The sequence below is a fragment of the Tachypleus tridentatus genome, chromosome 12 (assembly GCF_004210375.1).
Source record: "Tachypleus tridentatus isolate NWPU-2018 chromosome 12, ASM421037v1, whole genome shotgun sequence".
Taxonomy (NCBI): Eukaryota; Metazoa; Arthropoda; class Merostomata; order Xiphosura; family Limulidae; genus Tachypleus; species Tachypleus tridentatus.
Window position 1 is genome coordinate 103464286 of NC_134836.1, and position 26401 is coordinate 103490686.

General features: G+C 34.8%; 1 protein-coding gene across 6 annotated transcripts in view; it reads right to left on the minus strand.

Moving 5' to 3' along the window:
* LOC143234198 (putative polypeptide N-acetylgalactosaminyltransferase 9) overlaps nucleotides 1-26401 on the minus strand; it is a 195751-nt gene that overhangs the window by 32018 nt on the left and 137332 nt on the right. For all 6 annotated transcript variants that reach the window (XM_076471364.1, XM_076471365.1, XM_076471367.1 and 3 more), the window contains one exon: nucleotides 19047-19213. In XM_076471364.1, the coding sequence (XP_076327479.1) occupies nucleotides 19047-19213 (167 nt within the window). The remainder of the gene's footprint in view (nucleotides 1-19046; nucleotides 19214-26401) is intronic.

Genomic DNA, 26401 nt, shown 5'->3' on the forward strand with positions numbered 1-26401 from the left:
AGCTTATTGCTTGAGAAGGGGGTGTCAACTACAGTGATGATGTCAACTACAACTAGCTTATTGCTTGAGAAGGGGGTGTTAACTACGGTGATGATTAACTAGCTTATTGCTTGAGAAGGGGGGTGTAAACTACGGTGATGATTAACTAGCTTATTGCTTGAGAAGGGGTGTCAACTACGGTGATGATTAACTAGCTTATTGCTTGAGAAGGGGGGTGTTAACTACGGTGATGATTAACAAGCTTATTGCTTGAGAAGGGGTGTCAACTACGGTGATGATTAACTAGCTTATTGCTTGAGAAGGGGTGTAAACTACGGTGATGATTAACTAGCTTATTGCTTGAGAAGGGGGGTGTCAACTACAGTGATGATCAACTAGCTTATTGCTTGAAAAGGGGGTGTCAACTACGGTGATGATTAACAAGCTTATTGCTTGAGAAGGGGGGTGTCAACTACGGTGATGATTAACTAGCTTATTGCTTGAGAAGGGGGGTGTCAACTACGGTGATGATTAACTAGCTTATTGCTTGAGAAGGGGGTGTCAACTACGGTGATGATTAACAAGCATATATGGCTAACGTATTCTAAGTAACATTCTCATAAGTGATATGTAGAGAAAATAACGTGATGATTAGTTTGTAAATATGGTAAGACGCTACACCATAATACACACATAAATTAAATGGGAACATAATACATCTATGTCGGTGACCAAAATAACAAAAGTATTTGAATACCACAAGAGTTTAGAATCTTATAAGCATTCTCCTTAAAATTTCAAAAAGTTTACCTGTTAGTTTCAAGTCTCATTTAAGTAATGAAATCTTAAAGCATGTAATCCTCCTTGTTTCTCATGTGTCTACAAATAAACATGGGATTGAGAGAACTGTACATTATATCAGAGTTAAAGTGATGGTGACACAACGCATATTATTTTAATTTCTGTGCAATTTTGAAGCACAATTTATGCTTAAATAAACAGCCAATAAACTACTGAAATCTCGTGTTTCATTCCAACTCTTATTGTTAAAAATATGATAAGAACAAAATCAGAAAATTTAGAGAATGTTATAGCAACTCCTTATGTACTGATACACGAGTTTTGAAGCTTTTATTTGTTTGATTTAGAGCAAAGCAACATTACCTGCTGTGTCCACTGCTGAGTATCCAACCATGGATCTTAGCGTTGTAAGCCCCTAAAGTTACCTGTGCCACATGGGAATTGAAACTTTTACTAAAATGTATATTCGTATAAGCCACCGTTAAAATAATAAAAGCCTTTTAAATTCGACATAAAATTCCTCAAGCTTTGGTTTATTTCAAATTTCGTGGAAAAGCTATTCTAAGGCTATCTACGCTAGCCTCCATTGTTTAGTAGTGACAGACTAAAGGGAAGGCAGCTAATTAACAATACTGCCGTCAACACTTGAGCTACTCTTTCTACGAACAAAAAGCGAAACTGACCGTCGCATTATTGCGCCTCCACGGCTGAAAAGACAAGTACGTTCAGTAACGAAGATTCGTAACTGCGATTCGCAGATTACGGGTCAATCGCTCTAGCCACAAGGCTACTCCATATTTCAGGTCGATACTACTCTAGTGACTTAATGAAGATCAGACCAAATTAAATTAGAAGATGTAAAAACGCGATGTTATGAGAGTTTGGGCGTTAAAAGCAAATGACGCATTGGTCCTTCAGTTTTGCTCTTTTCTATTTCAAATCAGAAGTAAATTTCTGATCAGTTCGTAAACGATGTGCATCTTGTCCTGTCCTATTGGAAATTTACATTGTATGACGGGTTTAGTCGCTGACATAAACAAAGCTGGTTTTAAAAAGTGTTTTGTTGGAAACAGATCAACATTTCATGACGGTCAATCCAGCATTTTTTGTTCTTAGCTAAAACAAAATATAATTCTGACAGTACAATAAAGGGAAATTATTCTGCACGAGAACAAAGTTTGGCCCGAATACAGCAAAAGACTGTATAACTACGCATGTCGATTACCATGTCAACATATTGTCAAGTTGTCAATTCACCCATCGGAAGAACAAGGTAAGTAAAATTCATTCATGCTCATGATAACTCAAACTATCACTAAACTTCTGCAAAACCGGTCTTATTCAATGATGTTGCACAGGTCATAGAAGTGATCTTTGGTTTTTCACTGGTTGAGACGCAAACCTTAAATAGCTTGTGAAAAGTACAAGTAACTGAACAAAGGTCTCACCAAAGGTCAAAGTAAGACGTATGAGACTGAAAAATGTCTTCTCAACTGGACGTCTTTGTTTTATCATTTGGTTAGAGGTAATAACTAAATGCTGTCTGAAGACCAAAATAGTTCATGGGCAATTCTTCGGTGATTTCTAATGGTAGTGATGTTCACACATTGGTCATTGCGAGGTGGTTGACCTTGTTCTGGATGTGTAGCATACAGACTTGTTCTTTAATAAAATTGACACAATATTCTTGTTGATGACCAGAGTACAAAAGAATGAGCTATTATTTGTATTAGCTGGGGTGTCAGTACCATGGACGGAAGTCATGTAAATTCACGATTAATGAAAAGTTGTTTCCGTTCTAAAAGTTAAACCGTAAGTTTGTTTGTACCTCCTCATAGACCCAACAAACCTTCATACCAAATTTGGTGAAAATCTATCAACAGGCTCGAAGTCGTGCTAAAAGAAACAAAACCGCAAAACACTTATATCCACACCCTGCGAAGTATTTATATTGACACACAACAGACAGTACTATTATATTTATATCGACGGCTCTAGCGCATCAGGTCTGCGTGAGACGTATTAATGACGTCACATCTTCAACCTGAAAATGGAGAAAAATAAAGTTCTCTATGACGGGAAACGGAGGAGAAATTGAAATATCCTGACCCCTATTGCAAATCTACATGCATACGGGATAACAATTTTGCGAAGTTGGGGATTGCACATCGCGTAATAAAAACGTTTTTCCAGTATCATGAATTACAGTATGATTCTTGTTCAGGAATTTCAAGAGTAGTGCCGCTAATGTTTTAGATGATGGTATAGAGTTTCAATATTTTCTGTATTTCTCGATAGTTCCACTTAGACAGCTAAGAATAGATACCATTTACTCACAAATAAACTAGATCCTCCATACACAGAGAGATCAGATCCTACTTTTGTAAGGAAAATTTCATCACTTTACTTATTCATCCCGTTACCAGATTTAACCGGACGGTTTGTTGTACTTCGGTCCAAAATCCAAGATTAAAACGCATATAAAAGGCAACAATAAACAAAAATGAAATGATCATCAAAACAATAAAATTTTAACTTGGTTGGTTTTTTTTTTTTTTGTTAAGTACAAAGCTGCACAAAGGGCTTTCTGTGTTCTGCCCATCAAAGGTATCGAAACCAGGTTTCTAGCGTTGTAAGTCCGCAGTTATACTGGTGGGCCACTAAAGGGCGGATCTTTAAATCTGTAGTCTAAATTAGAATAATGTATTTTGTGAGCAGATAGCACGTGCAAAATGTGCAGAAACTGCCATATTATATATTATACACATATAACAGGTCGCGCAAAACATGCTTTTGGAATTGTATCCAGGGGCAATTTTTCTGGCTGTGTTAAACCTCTGTGTCTTTAATGTTCTTGACGTACTGTATATTCCCAATCTTTGTGTGTGTGTTAAGATTATAAATATAGGTAATTTTAGATATAACATACATTAAAAACATAAGTCTGTTTATTGAATTTCACACTAAGCTACTCGAGGACTATCCGCGTTAACCATTCTTGAAAACCGCCCATCGCCAATTTATCCTTTACCAACGAACAGTGGAACATTATAACGTCCCAACGTCTAAAAAGACAAGCATGTTCGGTGACGGAAATCGAACCCACGATCAGCAATATGCGAGTCAAGTGCCCTAATCAATAGCCCAGACCATGTCGGGTTTAACTATTTAGTGTATCGTCGATGGGTGGGTGTTGATTAGCGACCTTCCCTCTAACTTCTTTCCTTTCAAAATTAATAACGATAAGTGCAAATGGAACTCGAGTAGCTTTGTGTGAATTTCAATAAAGAAACTCATGAGTTACTTTTTCAAATACTTATTACACTTAACTTTATTTAATGAAATCGATCAGTTCCCTGTCGTTTGAGTTTCAAAAACCAATAGCCACTCATACCAAGCTTTAACTGTTAAGACATTGAAGGTCATTAACTTTGAACACTGCATTAGTTCTTCTATTCTACCTGAAACATTTTCAATATTTTTTTTGAAACAGAACATATATTTTTGATTCAAAAATTATTTAACTTACACAAAACAGTTTTGCATGTCAATTAAAACACAATATCTTCTGAAGTACATGGATTTTATTCTTCAATTGAATTCGGGCCATTTGGTTTGAATCATAATCAAACTAATCGATATTTATTAAATTACATTATATTCCATATTAGCGAACAATGCAAAAGCGTGTGTACATAGATGCTTTGGGTTTCCTATAAAAGTATAGCGTTTCCTCATAATTACCATTCTGCCTGGTTACTTGGATGTCCTATAAGTTTGTGAGACGTAATACTGTGGGGATACGATTTTGATTTTCCATATTTGTATTCCATTTCTTTATATGACGTGGGCTCCCTATTTACTAATTTGTTAGTAATCGCTTTAAATATATAATTTTCCGTAAAGAGAAGTGCTATAATAAATGTAATGCATTTTGCTACAAGTTTATGGTTTCCTTTGAAAAACCATTTTTAATTCAAATAACACGTTTCTAACACGTAACAGGAAAACAGTGAGGACACTAAACAACTCCATTCTAACCAAATATTTAAAACAGTGAGGGCACTAAAGAACTCCGTTTTAGCGAGATGTTTAAAACGCACAAAATATCTCAATTCTAGTGAGATGTTCAATACAGCGAAGTCAAAGAAAAATTCCATTATAGCGAGATATATAAAACAGTGAGGGCACTGAACAACTCCATTATAGCAAGATATCTAAAAGAGTAAGGGCCCTGAACAACTCAATTCTAATGTTGATAACTGTAATTATATTGAACAATTCCATTCTAGCGAGATACTTATCTTACAAGTACTGCCCAGATTGGGGTAAAAAAAACAACAACAAGCCACATTACCATTTCAAGTTGGAACTCAAATTTTTCATCGATGTTTTTAATTGTCCTAGTTTTGGAAAATAACGTTTTATGCGTAAATGAAGCCCGTAAATAAAATATATCTTATTTTATATACTTCCTGTAGCCATTGCATTGTTTCAGCAGCCATTAATGAAACAATACATTTTTCAAGCTCATTGTCGTATAATTTACCCGAGCTGGACACCATGATGTTAAAGGTGATGTCTCTATTTATATGAACAAGCACTACTATCTTTCTTTAACGTACATTTAAATACGCAAATTCTAAGAGGAATTTTAAGCTGATGTTCCTTATATACGTGATTTTGGAGCATTTTTGGTGATAAACGTAAAACCATAGTAACGGGCATTATCTCTACATAAAACTGCAAATGTTCTTACGAACCGATCGCAACACTTCTAATAACAATAAAACTTTATTGTCAATAAAGTTAATACATGGATTAGTAAAAGTTTCATTTACTGACATGAGGTTTAGTGTCAAAATTAATAAGTCCATAATATTCGAGTTTGACGATTGTAAATCGCTAGCTATATTACGATCACGCAGAAACAAGTGATTTGAGCAAATTAATTAAAGCTTGTCATAAGAATCGTCTATTTTATACATAAAATATTTGCTGGAGTCTCAGTGTTTGGTAATTCTCTCGTTTTAAGCAACATATTCATATCAGAACACAGGTGGTGGTACATAACAAAATACGTGATGTCAACAGCTGTTTTCAAGATATGAAAATACATCCACGAAAACAACACCCATTTCCTCATGGAACATCTCGAAAGCCCTGCACAGTTCAATAACTAATGCATTACACGTTGTTCTTGGAAGTATTTTCCTTTATGTGTAAAATCCATCTGTGAGGATATTACCTGTGATTTATGATTTGTAAGTGTACGTCATATGGATGTAGTGTATAAGGCAGTCGCTTATTCGCAGACACACAATTTGATGAAATATCTTTATATACATCAGTCCTTAAGAGATCTTAATGCAAGTTATAGTGTATCAAAAACTGCCACAAACATATATACAGAAAGACAGCGGGTAGAGAAAGAAGGACAATTTTTTTACAGAATAAAAACAGTTTACGTGAATAAGCGAACTCCACCTACGAAAAACGATTTATATGACTCTACGAATAATAATAGTTTAAATACAAAGTACAGGTATATATATTTTTAATTTTCTCTTATTAGCTGTGTGTGTCTGGCACGTCTAAAACAGAAACCTTTAATGCGGAGACGTTTTGGTGAAAATATTCGAATCCGAGTTACTGATTAAGTTGATTACAATTACACTAACATTAGAAGATTACGAAAATTAGTGTAAAAATTAAAATCACCATTGTTCATTTTCACGTACATTTCAACGCGAATTGATACAAGCTTTATTTTTAAAACATAAAAGTTACTAAAATCTATCAAAAAAAATCTCTCGTTTTACCTTCCAATCGAAACTTTGCTATTATCAAATCTATATCCCTCGACTTTAAAAAAAAATAAAAATTAGTAACATTAATTAAATGTCTAAAACTAATGCATAACATATCTAATTATATTTGCATTACCTCTGGCAAACTAATCTCCACCTTGTATATCTTTTGGTTTAGATGTTAATACGAAGATGTTTCCATGTTGAAGTTTTAAAACTGCTCTGGAAAGCTTTGTTTTTGTTAGCAGCATTGCAGCTTTCTCTTTTCATTATTCATTTTATATATGGTTACATGTTTTATAAACTTTAGATTTTATTCGTATTTCATTGCGAATTATCACTGGTTGGTCGGTGTTCTTTTGTAAAAAATATTTACTAATTTTATTCGGTATTAACTCAAACAAATATCTTATTATGAGTTTTATATGCTACAAATTTAAAGTTGTATCGGTAAACGAATTTTAATTACTTCAAAAATATGTATATTTTAAATTATAAAAATTAGCGTTTTATTTTTATTTTTGCATAGTTTGGCATATTGTAGAAATACCGCCACTTCATTTAGTACAGAGTTTTCATAGAATATTTTTTAAAATATGGTAAATACGCACACACGTTTTAAAAAGTACGATTCGAACTGAGAATAGTTTTACTCCTATTTTATATACACTCACATTTTAAAGTCTGGACTGATGAAAGCTTAGAAATCAAAAACTAAGTGAAATTGTAATTAGAATTAAGTATAAACAGAAACTTATAATGAAAAATCTTAAAATTCCTCACAGATTAAGTTTCAGTTCCTAAGGAAGAAAAAATGATATTTACTATCTAGAATTATAACGTATCAAAACGATATTCCATTAAACTATAATAGTGCACATTAAGTATAAAAAGTTAAGCTTTTATTTAATAAATTTAGTATACGCAACATATTCCCACGATTCCCATGAACAGTTATTCTTTAAAAAAACCAAATGCAAGTATATTCCAGACTTTATTGAGAGAATTAATGAGTTTCTTCGTTGTTCTTTAACTTTGCAGAAGGGTTAAGCATGTTTTATTAAAATGATTATAAATCTTTATCATGTTATTAAAGCCCTTATCGCGCGTTTGGTCATATTGTGTCTGATGGCCGTGTATTTTGACAATAGCCCTGCAGCATTGTTTCCATTATAAAAGGTCCGTTGTAAAGCTGTCACGTGCAAAGCAATAACAGGCAATCTATAAGCCGTGTTCAGTACATAAGGATGTAGTTTCACAGCATCCGTTTTCAAAAATAGATACAGCATAACTACCAGTGTTATTCTTCAGGTACTTAGGGTAAACAACGGTTGATGGAGAGTGTCATGGAAGCATCTTGTGTCGGAGCTATTAGTGTCGCTTTACCAAACGAGAACTTTCTTAATTACCGTAATTGCCTGTGTATAACACAATACGTTTTACTCTTAAAACAATGCCTTATTTTACCCCTCGTTTTATACACAGGTTCAAAGATAGAGTTCCAGTAAGAATCCTCCAGTTAATATAATGTTTAGCCAATCCTATGTTGTTCATTTTACGTATTTACTTCTTTATTAAGCACGTTTCCACGGTGTTACCTAATGCATCACAATACCATATTTATAATTGTATCATTTGCCTCGATTCTTTATAACTACAAGTTACATATCTCATATGCTAGTTACAATTAATAATAGTATTGTTTTATTTGAGATGTACTAATCTCATCCGTCATATTAAAATGCTGCTAATATTACAAAGTTAGGTTCTTTAACGTATACTAATTTTATAAACATGCTTCTATAGTAGATCACTATATCGTAAGGTTTAGTATATTCTGTAAGAGATTAACAGTTTAACTGTGATGAAAACTACTTAAAATTGTTTGTTAGATGTTTGTGACTTCAGTTGTACCCACCGAGCTGTTTGTAGTGTTTGAAGAATACAAAAACAAAAAACCCACCAATTGTGGTTTTACTGATTACCCCAAAGCGCAGGTTAGCACGGTTTATATATATATATATATATAAAAAAAAATCTACACATTATATTCTAGAGATGCTTGACAATAGAGGTCGTCTTTTACACCGAACCTCAAAGAAATACACTTAATTTCCTTAAAACTCCGGGATCGTATTATACAAAGGCAAATACGGTACTGTTGTCTGGTGTACGTGGACTATTTTTTATTACTGTTCCATCCGTTCCTGGATTCTAAACTGTTATACGCGCCGTACTTTACTTACCATGATTAGGTACGGCTTCTTACAAATACCTTTTGAATGGTCTTCAGTCCTAAGTTGACTCATATTCCCTGTTCTTCTAATGTCATTAGAAGTAAAAAGACATACCTCCGTCTCAATGAATAAATGTACAATAAAACTAAAAATGCCAGCTGACACATAAATAGAATAATTCGCACTTCCTCTTATAAAAACATTTTTACCATTATTCAACACATCCTGTATGTTATGCACAACATAATTGATCCGTCACAGATGCAATCTGACAACTTTTTATTTATCACAAGTTTCTCTTACTTGTCCAGTTTTAAAGGAGCTTAGCAAGCAGTCCACACAGTAATTCTTACACACTTCACACTAACTATCGACGTTTTGGGGTTATTGTTACACATACCACACAGTATCGTGAAACTACCGACGCTTTTGGCTGTTGGTAAAATTGTGATATTTTGTTTTACGTGGTTAGAACGTTTGAACTAGTATGTCTAACATATTAAACGATCAAATGTACTAAAATACAATATAAATTTTGATATATAAACTTGTATAAATGAATTGAAAGTATAAACTTGGCAATATTTTTTATCGTATTTTACCTAGTTTAATGTAACGAGAAAAACGATCTCGTTATATTTTAAACAGACTAGTTGTCTAACCCACATCAGTCGTCGTCACTTAACCCTTAAACAGCGAGAATGTTGTAGGTTGCAGCATCAGTTGATGATGGCCGTCGTTTAATAGTTGAAGTCATATAAGGATTTATGACACATTGATACTGGTATGTGTGTATGCATAATTACCGAAAGCCACTGATCATTGAATTATCAGTACATTTTTGTGTTTATTTTTTCAGATACCTTGTCTTGTGATATCCTGGAAGAAATGCTATATTTGGTCACAGCCGGTACAGTGGATTTCTAAAGATAAATTAACGTACTCTGAAATTAAAACAACCTTTCCATATTCATAAAATAAAAACAAGCTTGTGTACTACATAATATTAACTACTAATTTACTAAGCCTGAAACCAACGACTACAGTAATGTTTGAACACGCAAGTGTTCCACACGAATGACCACGTAAAACACTTGTCAACAGCCAAGGGATGATTAATTAAGGGAGCTGTTTACCCTGAGTCTGATTCAGGCTGGCCCCTCAGAACAGTAGCATAGCGTTCATTGTAAACATACCGAACACGTGTACACTCATTCAACTTCTCCCAGTTCAGTTACAATCGTTTGTTGGCTCGGATGTCTCCTCAAATAACCACTTGCCGCCAACCACTTCAAACAGATACTAATACCTGTCACCCTTAATCACATCGCTTAGATGAGTTGACAGGAAACAATGCATCCTCTTCTCTCAATTCAGGTTCACCAGATATACATAGATTGCTACTTTAATCTTTATTTATTTTTCTATTGGTTATTCTTTACTTCCATCAGCTTTAATGAAGTTTTTACACGTGTCTGAAAACACGTCACAAGAACAGTAAATTTACCAGCTTTTAATTCTGGTGTTAAAACAGATTGAATAAATAAACGACTAAATATTTAACGTTATGGGTGGTTTATGAAAACTGGGCTACTTTTAACACAAAAATAATTATTTTGCAAGGTAAACAGAAACATTAAAAATAACAGTTTGTGCTCTTTTGGTATCGAAGAAATTCAATTTTTTTTAAACCAACTTTTTATTCCATATTAGATTAGATCAGGGAAATAGATATGTTTATCTATCTATAGTCATTGCGACGCTAATTTTCAACAAGGAATAACAGTTTTAAAACTGCAGGAATTGCTGGAAGATTGTCATCAGAAACTACAGACATACTAAGAGTTATCAGAAGATTGTCATCAGAAACTACAGACATACTAAGAGTTACCAGAAGATTGTCATCAGAAACTACAGACACACTAAGAGTTACCAGAAAATTGGAATCGGAATCAACACACATGCTAAGAGTTACCAGAAGACTGACATTACCAAATTAATATTTCTTGCCTTTTCATTTTCAATGGATATTATTGAGCGACCAATAGGTTATTTTGATATTGTGCTCCTTAAGTAATTTTACTCGTCCATGATTTCAAAAATCACCGTGAAGCACTGGCTTCGGTAATGAGTATTGTTCGAAACTTTAAAGTTATAATTTGTAATTGTAATAATTTTGCTTATTGGTAAACCATCGCTACTGTAGTAGTTGCTGGTTTGATACATGGCCGCAAAGAAATATGTTTTTTATCATGACTGACTAAAACCAGTGTTCCTAAAAAAATTCATCATCAGTGACGAAAATGAGTTTACCTGAAAATATTACTTCGAACCTTCAAAGCAAGGCGTTTTAAACTTTCAAATCTCTTATTTTTTTTCATCTGAAAATGTGCATGTGAAGATTTCGTGCGTTTGTGACTAATCTAATACTCTTTACCCCAAATTTATTATGAGTAGAAAAATTACGGGATGCAAACAACCTGCATGATTCGCAATATGCACTATCTAACGAAAAAATACCAACCTTTTAGATACTCATCCTGTGTTAAAGAGCCTTAGATCGAAATGATCCTTTTGGAATGATTAAACTTTAACTCACTGTCTTTGATTTGTAAAGGAAATAATCACGGATCTCTCGACAAAATAGAACTATAGAAACGGTTTTTTGTTGTTTTTACATAGTGTCGAAACGTTTTCTTCTATCCCATCATTAAGTGCAAACAGTCCAGGCACTTCAGATATAATATGCAATTCATGGTTTGTTCGTTTGTGCGCTTCCCCGTTGCAGTCTTTTCGTTCCCTTCATTTTTTTCTCTCTCTTAAAAACGAGTTTCGGTTTCTAATTCTTCTTTCTTAGGTTTTCTCTTCTGGTCATATATTTAAACATATTTCTCAGCGCTTCACTAGCTAGTCATCACCACCCACCGCTAACTCTTGGGCTACTCTTTCACCAACCAAAAATGGAATTGACTGAACATTATAACGCCCCCATAGATGAAAGAGCGAGCATGTTTGCTGGGACGGGGATTCGAACAAGAGACCTTCAGATTTGGAGTCAAGCGCCATAACGAGCACGGAAAAGAAAGAACAATTATCCACTCTGGATTAAGCACGTGAAGTTACAATTTTAAGATGGATGAACATGAATTTGACAAGATGACAGTTCCATAAATGGAAACTATGGATAAAGGTATTCCTTACAGGCTATACATTTCATTAAAATATAATCTGACAAGGTGAGAAACTCCCAAATGAAAGCGAGGCTGTTTGTTATTCAGCACAAAGCTAAGCAATGTACATACTACATTTCTGTGTTTTCCCACCTCGAATACCGAAACTCATTTTATAATTAGGAAGGTTTTACTTGAAATAAAGATGTTTCTTATCGTCTACATTTAGAATAAAGGAATTAGATCAGAGTTCGTTGAAGTAAAAAGTCCCACGCTGAGAAATAAAATTATCTTTTTTGTTTAAATTGAGAGAAGTTGTTTAAGGATTAGAATTTAAAGAAATGATTTATTAAAATTTTACAGAACGAACCACCAGTTCGAGGGAAATCTTAAGCTATCGCCATCAGAGTTGCATTTTGATAAGCTTAATAACAATATATCATGTTTAATAAATCTTTCAAACTGAAGTGGAAACTCCAACTTTTATTTACTAAAACAAAGGTTCCAGACTTCGAAAAATCTCGAGAAAAAGAGTGCTTCATTTAAGATTTCACAATGTTCTACATTTAGATAAAGAAATGATTTATTGTTCATTCAAAAGGGCATATGCATTTCGAAACTCCTTGGGATTTCACAAGATACACGTTATATTTAAAAGATAGCGTTCGAACATAATTAGAACAAAGAAATATCGCTCTAGTTAAATAATCTGTAGTTTTTGCTTCCCTTTTGATTACTCAACAATATATCCTGTCAGTAATCATACAAAAGTGTGTTCGTGCAGAATGTTATTAGCCAGTAAAGGAACATGCCCACTGTATACACAGCCCACAAGTTATTACTACTTTGAGGACTTCTTTCCAATCCTTTAAGTTAAATTTGCATTATCTCTCTCTCTCTCTTTTGAACTTAATCTGCTATATCTCAAAGCACACAAAATATCCTGAAACAAAATCCTAAATAAGTTGATAAATATGAACTTATTTTGGTGTAAATTATATAACAAACCAAACACGTGAAAGCGTGTTTAGTTCATAACAACATTTACGAAATACTTCAAATAATTCTCTTATAACTACAACATAGGTAGCCCATTTGAGGTAAAAACTTTTTTACAAACACAACGAAACGATAAAAGTTGTGGAACTTTTACTTGTGTAGCACTTTCGAATTTGATGTACCGCAAATCGAAACTTAATTAAATCGAATATTTCAACAATCATGATTCGGTTGATAATCTAAATTTGAAAAAAAAAACAGACAAGAATTATTAGATAGTTAGCTGTGACTTATTACAAGTTTTATAATAAATGTGGATCATCTATGGACAGTACTTAATTTCTGCAACATCTCTACAGATTACACAACCAGAACCTATTTGGCATTTATTTTTAATCTAAAAGGGGGAATACCATATATTAATTTTAGGACTGCCTTTGGACTGTAATCTACAGATTACACAACCAGAACCTATTTGGCATTTATTTTTAATCTAAAAGGGGGAATACCATATATTAATTTTAGGACTACCTTTGTTGGTTTATGAATGACATTAACTCCTTCCCCTCTAAAAAATAAAAATAAAATTAATAGTAGCCTCAATAATGTTGAAGTTTATCTCCCAAACCTGAAGATCCCACAACCCATTCGTTAGCAGGGACCTGGTATCTGTTTTCATATGGAAGCTTTGTTTGTTTCTGAATTTCGCGCAAAGCTACTCGAGGGCTATCTGCGCTAGCCGTCCCTAATTTAGCAATGTAAGACGAGAGGGAAGTCAGCTAGTCATCACCACCCACCGCCAACTCTTGGGCTACTCTTTTACCAACGAATAGTGGAATTGACTGTCACATTATAACGCCCCCATGGCTGAAAAGGCGAGCATGTTTGGTGCGACGGGGATGTGAACCCGCGACCCTCAGATTACGAGTCGCATGCCTTAACCCACCTGGCCATGCCGGGCCAACATATAGAAACACTATATAAGAAATATGTGTTGGACATGAGTGCGGTTCTGCTCAATAACACTCTTAAAAATAAGCGATTCTGCATGCGGACACAATATATGAAAACACGAAAATACGTTTAAAACCAGTAATATATATATTAATTTATTTTTTTTTTTGAGAGGGGGAGAAGTTAATGTCACCCATAAATCAACTAAGGCAGTCTTAAAATTAATTTCTATACATACATACAGCACAAGCCGAGTGACCATTTACGGATGTTTCGAAATGTATTGAAATCGATAAGAATGAGCAAATTAGAACTGAACTTAACACACACTAACGAGAACAGTGTCGGGAATTTATTTGTTGAATAGTAAGTAGCTTATGACAAATGTTTAACTGTATTCAAGAAAATTATTTCAGTGCAATTACGTGTAATGCTTCTATAAACATGGCATAAACGTTCGTGTTACAGGGTTTGTTGGTCACACATTATCGATAAAGTTTGATACTACAACCATTTTACCTTATAAAAACTAAATAGGAGATCAATAATGGACACAAACTTCAACAATTTCTCGACTGATGAAGCAGCTGAAAATTATGCGTCGAGAAATGTAGTAGTAGCCAGATAAAAGGGTGGTGTCCTTAAGATGCTGAGAATAGTGAAATTGACCGTTACATAATAACGCCCAAACGACCATCGGATTACGAGACGCGCGCTCCTAACCACCTGGCCATGCCGGGCCATTTCAGGTGGGGCAAATAAATTAAAAATGCACTCGTTCAATACACAATAAACTGAAAAAAATGGTCCTAAAACCGACAAGGTTGTAATATAAAGTAGGCACCTACCTGTCTTATAAGATAATAGATATCTGCGCCTGTGAAAAGTTTCATTGGTGTTGACACTTCCGAGTGTGACTGAATAATCAAATTCGAGAGAGAAAGTGTTGATTGACATCCGTCACGGCTCCTTAAGAAAACACGTTGACTGACATCCGTCACGGCTCCTTAAGAAAGCACGTTGACTGACATCCGTCACGGCTCCTTAAGAAAGCACGTTGACTGACATCCGTCACGGCTCCTTAAGAAAACACGTTGACTGACATCCGTCACGGCTCCTTAAGAAAGCACGTTGACTGACATCCGTCACGGCTCCTTAAGAAAGCACGTTGACTGACATCCGTCACGGCTCCTTAAGAAAGCACGTTGACTGACATCCGTCACGGCTCCTTAAGAAAGCACGTTGACTGACATCCGTCACGGCTCCTTAAGAAAGCACGTTGACTGACATCCGTCACGGCTCCTTAAGAAAACACGTTGACTGACATCTGTCACTGGTTCTGTCACACTTTCTCTTGGCAAGGAGAAATCAAAAGAAAAGTGACAATACGGTGTGGGATTTACGGTGAGGAATTCACTTTTGAAATGTATCGAGAACCAACATGTAGTATAGAATGGGTTTTTGATCTAAAATTGAGATATTTTACTAACCCTAAAAATGACAATTTCAAGCACACTCTCAGGACAGCCACTGTTGAAATACGATCGGTTAGAAAATTAATTTCTTGGAAAATAGCACACAGTTTATAAACAACACCATAAAAATTACACCCCGGAAGTCGCCAAACTTCTGCTTTATTCGTCTGTTTCATTCTACGATTCGTGGTTTTCGTTCTTACATACAGACTTTCTCCAGTTTTCCGAAATAACGACTTCCTAGTAGTTAACTTATTACTTTTCAATTTTTCTTAACAGTGCCGGAAGAATTACGACTAAATGGTTATTATTTATAACAATAGCAACACAGAACGTTAAGCAAGCATAAAACTAATAATCTATTATTAATATTATTTTAAAATATTCTCACATTGCAAAGAAACTCACAATAACATTAGAAAAGTAGTGGTTTATATATGATAAAATTAACAGAGATTGTAAGATATTTTAAATTAATTGTACAATCAACTTTTGAATTTCCAAGAGTGCGATATAACAATATAGCTAAGTAACTAATATCTTCTTCAACTATATATATCAGTTATAGAATAGAATCCCGTAATAAAGATTTTTATTTAAACGCTTCAAAAGACAATTTCGACTGAATGCATTAGCAAGCCTAAATAGAACCCCGTAACAAATATTTTTTAACGCTTCTAAAGACAATTTGGATTGAATATATTAGCAAGCCAAAGCGAGTGTCAAACGTAACTGCCACGTGAAACGTAGTGTCGGCGAGGCCTTTCGTAAACACTGGGGTTCATTGGGCCGGTTAGAATACGTCAGATGTAACAGAGGACGAGACGGTATGATAACACTGTGCTACACAAATTTTGTTTCTGGATAGTATGTGTTATTTATTAATTGTTTATGTTGTACAAGTACAGAAAACGGCCATTATTTCCTTCAAACTTTGCTTTTGTTACCTGGATAATGAAATTTAGAAATTGTCCTATTTTCTATGTAAAAACGGGCAATAAGGTCTGAATAAAAAAGGCCCGGCATGGCCAAGCGTGTTACGGCGTGCGACTCGTAATCTGAGGGTCGCAGGTTCGCATCCCGGTCGCGCCAAACATGCTCGCCCTTTCAGCCGTGGGGGCGTTATAATGTGAAGGTCAATCCCATTATTCTTTGGTAAAAGAGTAGCCCAAGAGTTGGCGGTGGGTGGTGATAACTAGCTGCCTTCCCTCTAGTCTTACACTGCTAAATTAGGGACGGCTAGCACAGATAGCCCTCGAGTAGCTTTGTGCGAAATTCCAAAACAAACAATCTGAATACAACAACATATGAATCAAGATTTACATGTATTTATACTAAAGTTATACAAAAATGAACAAAAATGTTTAGAAATGAGTAGCTTTTTCGAGATTTGCTACTGTAATGTAAATCACTTTCACGTATCAGCCCACAAATATAGTCTCCCATCATGCTTTCGTTATACACTCCCAGATCACAAAAGCAAAGTTTGAAGATAAAAATAGGTATTTCCCATTTACTTTCGGCATAAGTAATTGAGAAATAACACTTTCTGCCCAGGAACAAGAAAAAGTAAAAATTTTGTTACATAGTGTCATTCGAGTTAACGAATTGTAGTTCCCATATCTTTTACTAAATTAAGTAATCATCAGGGTTAGTTTTAAGGTTTTAAATAACGCGAAATTGGTTACTTAACACCAAAATATTCTGCAAGTGTATTACTTAAAAAACAAAGAAGAGAAATAATGTTGGTCACCCGTTTCTCTGCCCATTTACTCTCAACTACCCAAACCTTTTCTTTCCATAAACCAATGAAAACTTGCGTTATCTTACATCAGTTCTTACGATTGGTTTTTGTTAGGTTTAAATACAGGTTCAACTGAGGTAAGTATGAAAAAGAACAAGATCAAAACTCGTTATTAGTGTTTTTTCACAAATACTCAACAGTCAATCTGAAAAACTCGAAAATTTTATTAAAATACAAGTACGTATTAACGTGTAAACACTACCAGAGTGATCTCAGAACTAATAAATCTGTATTATCTTAAAAGGTTTTTTTTTTCTAAACATAATGGTCAATTTAAGCAACTTGAAAAATTTGTACCAAGATAAACTTCTGCGTTTGAATAACCAACTACGTTATGGGACTATTTTCTTTGCAGGAGGAGATAATGTATCAGTGTTAAAGAAATAAAATGGTGTATATAAAGTTAAAACACGACTTTAAAACATCGTATTACATTACTCTTTTAATGTGGATCATACTCTGACTAAATAATTCTGTAGACTATATTTTCAGGAGTTTTACTACATACGTATTAAATAGAGGGGCGTAAAAAGGAGATAAAGATGTACTTGTATTATTAATTTCGATAAGACATTAAGGCGCCTTGATGAGTCAAATAAAATGTCTTGACACGTCACTCCACGTCCGAGTTCGTCAGTTAATAGCACTACATGTATATAACATAAATCATACGATGAGTTGAGAAATTCACAGTTTAAGCAAGAAAGGCGAAATGTTTTATTGTTTCTGTTTATAGTACCACACGAATTGGTGGTTCAGTAAAAATGGAGAAAAGACTTGTTTATCGTATTAAAAACGACACAGAACGTAAAACTCAGCTCTGTACAATAACAATGTTTCTTGAGGTTTTTATTCTATACCCCACTAAAAAGTATACGATATATGCTGTCCTTCCTAACTGACATACGCCACGAAGCACAGTAACAACAAATAACATTTTTTTAAAGGGAGCTCAAGAATTCATGCACGAGTACTCAGCCAAACTGAAGCCCCTAACTTCAAAACGAACTAAAAATTCAGTGAGCAGAAAGAAGTTTTACTTTGTGATTTTATCGAGTGAAGCCACTGAATCCAATGAAAACTTACTCACGAGAGACAGTAACTTTTTTTTTTATATCCAGTAAGATAGTTTTGTGAACTATTTTATGACAAGAGTTAACGCAACATTAACACTTATTGTTTAATCAAGGGAAGGGTTAACTGTTGTCTCTTATTGCTCGAGCACAATCGTTGTGCCCCTCCCATCCAGTTTCACTGGGCCAAAAAACTACTAATAATTTCGTAAATTTTAAAATGGTTAATTCATATAATGCCTTGTAAAAGACTACGGTAGTTAATCACATGTGAGAAACGTTGGTTAAAATACGTATTAAAAAAAAACCCAACAAACTTTTATATATATCTGGTGTGTGAAGGTAGTTCTTATCTAAACTGATTAACCATATTTATTTTAACGAGCCCAAGCACGTGACATGCGATCAGGTGGTTAAGGCAATCGACTCGTAACCTGAGGGTCGCGGGTTCGAATCCCCGTCACACCACTTTTCGGTCAATATTTCAGTGAACTTCAGTACCCTGTATCTTCTCACATGAACGAGAGAAAAATATTTCTGACACAAAGAGTGATAATGGAAATTCTGTATACATTTTAACTTTATGTGGCGAACAATGATGAGGTGCAAGACCATGTACAAACTTTCTAACATACCTTTTACGTAATTTATTTTTTAACATTTCGTATATTGTTTTGTGCATCCAGATTCGTTTTCTAACCTCTAATCTAACTTATAAGAATTTATTAAAACCAACTAACTTACCTTGGTCGGAAAAGTCGTCCACCAGGATCACTTCTTTAATTAACTCAGAAGGTGATCTGTCTATGATACTGTGAACTGTCCGCAAGAGGACGCTCCACGCTTCATTGTGAAAACATACAATCACGCTCGTTTGAGGTAAGTTGTTCATGTATTTAATGTCACGACACCTATAGGGAAAAACTCCACAAAATTAATTAAAAACTCCACTGTTTGGAAATATATAAAGGTGTCCTATAAAACTACTAAAATAAAATTCTGAACTGTTACATTGGGCATATACTATGCAATCTTTAGTTTTTATTATTCAGAAACTAAAAAAAAATAAATGAAGTATTTTAAATGTAATGAAGACAAACAACGAGCTGCTATGGTGGTTGTAGTGTAGTTTCGCTCAGTGTTATTTTTTAAGGAAAATTAAAACTCGAAATAAGTTTAAATTTAGTTTTATAATTGACTAATCCTCATACGAATATGAGAACCGTTGATTATGAATCATCAGGTGGCGTTAAAATGTCAAAATACCAAATCTTTCGACATTTATTAAAAATTGAAATATATTCACACAATTTAAAAACTTCACATTAAGTTTTCCAAACACTGCTGAAGGTGGAGGTTAACGAGAAACCAATTTGTAACAGGTAAAAACTAATAAGTAGTTTGGTCAAAATTGGCAACATGTTTTTAGCTAACAAACTAAAAATAATATTTTGAAGTTCTCTCTCTGACAAATATCTAATATGTTATGCCACGATAGAATTGCAGAAAAATCTCTTATGATCGAACACGAAAGAAAACTTGTATTTAGGAATAAGTACGTCATAATACATTCCCTTCTGTTTATATATAACTACATTTTGACACTGTTTAGTATTACATAGGTAGTGCTGTTCCACCGAAAGTTCATCGATTTTGAGAAGAGCATCTAAAAGTCCTTTTCGATGCAAAATATTCACACACTCAGACAATAATTACGTGTTTAGGTCTGGATTTATAACTCCCAACAGTGGACATCCTTTTCACTTGATGGCGTTTGCAAATAAAGGAACGTGGATAATCTTGAGACAACAACTATGCGTTAGTCTATACGAGTTATGTCCATTGCAAGGAATCGAATCTCGGATTTTAACATTGTAAGTCCGGCAAGTCGTGAAACGAGATAACAGTGTGTCGGTATATCAAAGACGACTTCATACGTTCCGTTCTTTTATCGCATAGTTAAAACAACTGGAGAATGAAAGGATTATTCACGCTATTTTATCCAAACACACACACATTAAATTGATGGGCAGAGCTTATATGGATTATGTGTGACATAATTGTTCAAATTAATGATGGGAAACCGTCATCTTCGTAAATAAACTATGTGAAATATGGAAAATCAACAGGAACGAGTTACGTGCCTTGGACATGACAGCCTTAAGACAGAACCTTTTTGCAATTGAAACTATGGTGCAGAACTATTATCAAGATACAGATGTGAAAAAGAACACGGCCGGACTTGGTGACATGAATCGTAACGATATTCCTTATTCAATCTTCTGTATTCACACACACACAGAGGGAAAAGAAAACGTTTAAATGTATACATCTTAAAAAGCCACAGCAATTACGAAATATGTGCAAACATCTGCTTATAATAGGAAAGTGGAACCATGGACAAAATATATTAATTTTACCCGTGTGACTTTACAACCTGAAAATGATTGGATCTATATAAACTATGTTAAATTTAGTGGAAATGATATCGCACTAAATTACTAGAGAGCAATTAATTTAAAAAAATGTGACCCTCATAACATGATTTTACGTTTTCTTGCGTACGCAAAATTTACACACGCATATCACTAATTCACCGAGATCCTCTTCAACGCACACCACAATATACTAAGTCTATTAGGCATAAGGTCTACTGTACTGAATCTGAAAGGTTTTCAGTTTGCCATTCGGACATAATTGACAACTTTCTAAACTTGACGTTCCTGGTCAAGTAGTCCTGTAGTTTTCTGATTAATAATAACATTTATAGCTTTCGAGGCCTACAGCACAATGACTGTAGCTGATGAATAATAATCTTCTGTCTCTCAGTTAACAGCTTTTATATGAATCACGCGAGTTTCTCAAAGTTTCAACGATGTTCAAAAACGCGCCAGTGTTTACGTGAAACAAATATTGATTCTTACTCTCAAAAATTTACAAATTTCGAGAACAGACGGGACTTACGCAATACACAATCTCAAATATATGTCACCTGCAAAAAAAGAAAACTATACTGAAACAAGCACAGGTATTAAAATAAGCGTTTAAGGGTAAATCCGTTACACAATAAATCGAGCACTCTCAGAAAGCTGACTTCCCTTCATGATAGTTAAGTATGTTCCTCTGTTAGATATTTGTTGTATACTCATACTTGAATACTCCTCAAAACAAACATTTTAGTTATGTCATTGTATCTTTAAACTATGGCTCTCTACACAACAAAATAGCACAAACCATAATATCTCCTCTATCAAAGACGGCATCCGACCCACACGAAACAAAACATTGTTTACAGTCAAGCCTTTCACACTTAAAAAAAGAAAGAAAAAGACCTTCACTAACAACAACGATTAAAATATTTCTTTCAAGGATGTTTATAGCGTCTCTAAATATATCTTGTAAATTTCTGAAATGTAAAACAAACTGAAAAGCTGAAACAATTCCACGTGTTGTTGCTTTCAACCAGTCTGCTCCCAGGCAACCTAACAGAGTTCCTCTGGTTATCAATATTATTCAAAACTCGCACATGCTTCACGAATCCCGAAAAACATTTCTATCTTCTGCAAACCAATGAATGTCTGAAGTAAACTTTCCTGAAATTCCTGTTATTTCGTTCCCAAAACAACGAAAGCTTTAGAGATATATCGTTCACACAAAACTAATTATGCTGCATCATATAATGGCTGTTCATCGTGTAATAAAGTTCGATGTTACAGATGCAAATGTATAGAATTTTAATATAAATTTATATAAAAACTTCAATACTTTTGTTGACCAACATGAAAACCAACCAGCACAGTTGATTACTTGAGTTTCTGAGAAAACTATTCGAGGGTTACTTACGATAGCCGCCCCTAATTTTGAACAGATAAGACAAGAGGGAAGGCAGCTTGTCAACACCACCCATCGCAAACACTTGGACACACTACATGTACAAATTAAACTGTTAAAATTATACTCGCTAGACAGATACGAACATTGATCCAAATGTGAAATTCGTATTACAATTTCATCGCTCAAAATCTCCTTTTTTCTTAAATACCACACGTACTGAATTACATTTTTTTCAAATTTTGGTTTATTTTATAATATTTAATTGATGGTTGTTGTTGTGAACGCTGAAATTTGGTTGGTGGAATTCAAGTCGTGAAAGGAAATAAATCTATAACTGCACTTTACTTTTTTTTTTTTAATTTGTATAGAGTAGGTAATGTGTGAATTAGCAAAGGATATAATTGGGGCTGGATTCAGAACGCCTGTCTACCAGACGAGAATAACAGTGCTAATGGAATGTAACTGGATAAATACACCATATCCTGCGGCCACGCGGTCCTCACGTGCAAAATATACATCAACTCCTAATGAGACGGTTTCTTTAATTTCAACCCATCATGCGAAAATCACAACTTATGAAATTAGATCGCTAGCGCATGGGAAATTTGCTCTAGTACAGATGATGTACTCCAGAGGTGGGGAGGGGTTACTGAAACAAACTTGCTTGCCGCAAAATTAAATTTGGAAAATCTTTTCTTCTCGCTCTTACATAAACCCCATTATTCTCACAGTATATAATTTTTTGCTCTTTCGAAAATAAGACATACATTACTAAAAACGATTTTTTTTAAATATCATTATACTTCCCTACACCAACTATTACAGAACTGGTGTTACGTGTGTAGGCTACTTTAAAATTGTGAACATCTTATACACAAATATGATAGTCTCCTTCACTGTTTTGAAGAAAACAATAAAACATGGCAACAGACGAGTGAGTACGATAAGTTTTTTGCCAATACTCCCCCCCCCGTTCACTTTGTTAGACGAGTTTGTACGAAATCACTGTTTAAACGTTTTACGGCCCAGCATGGCCAAGAGTGTTAAGGAGTTCGACTCGTAATCCGAGGGTCGCGGGTTCGAATCCCGGTCGCACCAAACATGCTCACCATTTCAACCGTGGGGGCGTTATAATGTTACGGTTAATCCAACAAATATTTGGTAAAAAGAGTGGCCCAAGAGTTGGCGGTGGGTAGTAATGACTAGCTGCCTTCCCTGTAGTCTTACACTGCTAAATTAGGGACGGCGAGCGCAGATAGCCCTCGAGTAGCTTTGCGCGAAATTCAAAACAAACAATAAACGTTTCATACGCCTTCTTTTTTTCGACCTCGAAAATTCCTATTCCTTACAATAATTTATTTCATATGCCATGTTATGATAATTTTTGTAACCCCCTACCAATCTGAGTAAGTTTCCTAAACACGGCCCTGCATGGCCAGGTAGTTAAGGCACTCGACTCATAATTCGAGGGTTGAGGGTTCGAATACCCGTCGCACGAAACATGCTCGCTCTTTCAGCAGTGGGGGCGTTACAATGTTGCGGTCAATCCCACTATTCGTTGGTAAAAGAGTAGTCCAAGAGTTGGCGGTGGGTAGTGATGACTAGCTCCTTTCCCTCTAGTCTTACACTGCTAAATTAGGGACGACTAGCGCAAGTAACCCTCGTGTAGTAATTAATTAATTAATTCCTTATCAATTCCCAGCGCAGTTAGTGCAAGGTCTTCTACAGTTGCGTTTCGTAGGACGTAATATTTGTGTGTATATATTATTTTTACAGCACATTTGTGCACATTTTTCTCGCTTGCACAGAATGAGCACTTAACAGGCGAGAGAGTCAGAACGTCACTAGAACTATACAAAAATACGCAATCACACAAACTTGGTGACGATCAGAAATCAGGTAGGACTACTTTGATCGACAATACTGAAACACAAATATTAACTTTATGTCAGATTACCTTCGAGGTGGATTGATTTCAAGGACTGAATTACAACGATTAAAATCGCCAACATACTTATACGCATAGGATGATGTAACTATAGCCCACCATCACGGTATTTCCACCTCTTATTCATGGCCACTCGAGCATGTATATATGCTTTCTTATAGCAAAGCCACATATGGCTATCATGCTGAGTTCACCGAGGGGAATCGAACCCCTGATTTTAGCGTTGTAACTCCGTACACTTACCGTTGTAACATAATTTTGCAGGAATGTGTGGAAGTGATTCCGTTGCGGCTGTAACACCACAACCAATTTTGATGGCAAAAGAAAGTTCTGAAAAAATAAAACAAGACTCAGATACATGGTGGTGGGTGACGTTTGCATCACCGTTTATTTCGAATAATAATTGTTATCAACTCAGTTAATACGCAGTAGTTTTCCCTGTATGCATAAATAAATGCGCAAACCTTGGTTAAATAGTATTCATTACTTAAAAACAAAACAACTAATTGTTCTTCCGAGCAAATTAAGAATAAATAAGTAAAAATACAGTTTAATCTTATAATGAACCAGACCAGGGTAACGCAAGTACAAATCTCTTGCAAAGACTTCAGAGAAATGTTTTCCAAGGAAGTTTATTTTTGTAATTATTAATTTATAGTTTGATTATTCATTTTGAAGTAAACAGATCAAATTAGTTTCCAAAAAATTGACAAAAAAAAAGTTAAACTCCTCGTGCATGATTCTAACAATGGAATCGAATTATAAATTAAACCAAAGGGAATCCTCAGTAGTCGCGACACTTAATATTCTTCTAGGCAACATTAGATTGTTTATTTGTTTTTGAATCTCACGCAAAGCTACACGATGGCTATCTGCGCTAGCCGTCCCTAATTTAGCAGTGTAAGACTAGAGGGAAGGCAGCTAGTCATTACTACCCACCGCCAACTCTTGGGCTACTCTTTTTACCAAAGATTAGTTGGATTAACCGTAACATTAGAACGCACCCACGGCTGAAAGGGTGAGCATGTTTGGTGCGACCGGGATTCGAACCCGCGACCCTCAGATTACGAGTCGAACGCCTTAACCCACCTGGCCATGCCGGGCCCGGCAAGATTAAATTAATTTACGAAATCTTTATCCCCTTATTAGCTATGATTTTATGTGCTAGCAATAGGATGCGTGGGGCACGTGTAAGCCCGATTTGATTTTATTACTCAAGGTCTCTGTTAGCGTATTCTTATACTGAAATTTTTCAAGCAGGATTAGGGTAAATTAATCCGAGATTTGAGCGTGGTCAAATCAAAAGGGTTTTAACTCCTGTATCCAAATTGTAATTAGATATCGATCAAGAGGTGACGGAACTATGAGGTAATAGTTTGTGTAAAAACTCTGAACCATTCTATGAGCCGCAATAACAAGTAAATAAAAATAGATAAACGCAATAACAAGTAAATAAAAATAAATAGATAGACACACAAGTTCTTAATTAAAAGAGAGTTATATACTTTAACTGCCCTTGAAGTAGTTTATAGTACAGCTTCTAGAAATTTGTAGCAAATGAATATCGAGCTCTCGATGAATATGGTATAACTAAAGGATGCAATCTAACTTCTTACATCTATTTAACAGAAAATTTTCATTTATTATTGCTAATAAGTCAGGATATCAGCGTTTCGTGTTACAACTTAAAACACAAATCGTATCAAAAGTTATCACAACTAAAATAGTATAAACCTTCTGTTTAAGGACACTGGAATAATAATTGCTTCTTGAAGGTAAAACAGTTAAAATGAAAACGTAAAATTTATTGTTGTAACTTTTCATTACGCATCTGCAATATTTCACATTCTGCAATGGATACAAAGAAAAATTGTACAGAAAATTCTATATCAGCACGGGACACACATTGTAAATGTTATAGATCTCGGTAACACAATATACTGGTCAAAAATGCGTCTTTACACTGTTCTACGTCCAGGGTAAGCTACGGTAAGTGAAACACGTCAAAGTATCTTTGTTATTTAATTTCTGTAGTGCACAGTAGTGTGCAGAATATTTTAAGACTACAAGTAAACGACTTTGTAGCACCGAAGTATTGCAATTTAATTAGACACTCAACGTTTCACTCTCTAGGTTCTTCGGGTTTGTGTTTTAGTCAACGCTCCTGAAGAAGCTGTAAAGAGAAACGTTGAGTGGCTAATTAAATAAAAGCAACATTTTGGTGTTGTAAAGTAGTTTTATTTCTAGTATCAGAATGCAGTGTATTTGTTGTTCTTCTAAATTTCCGATCCACATCTTTATGACGCAAATTGCTCTC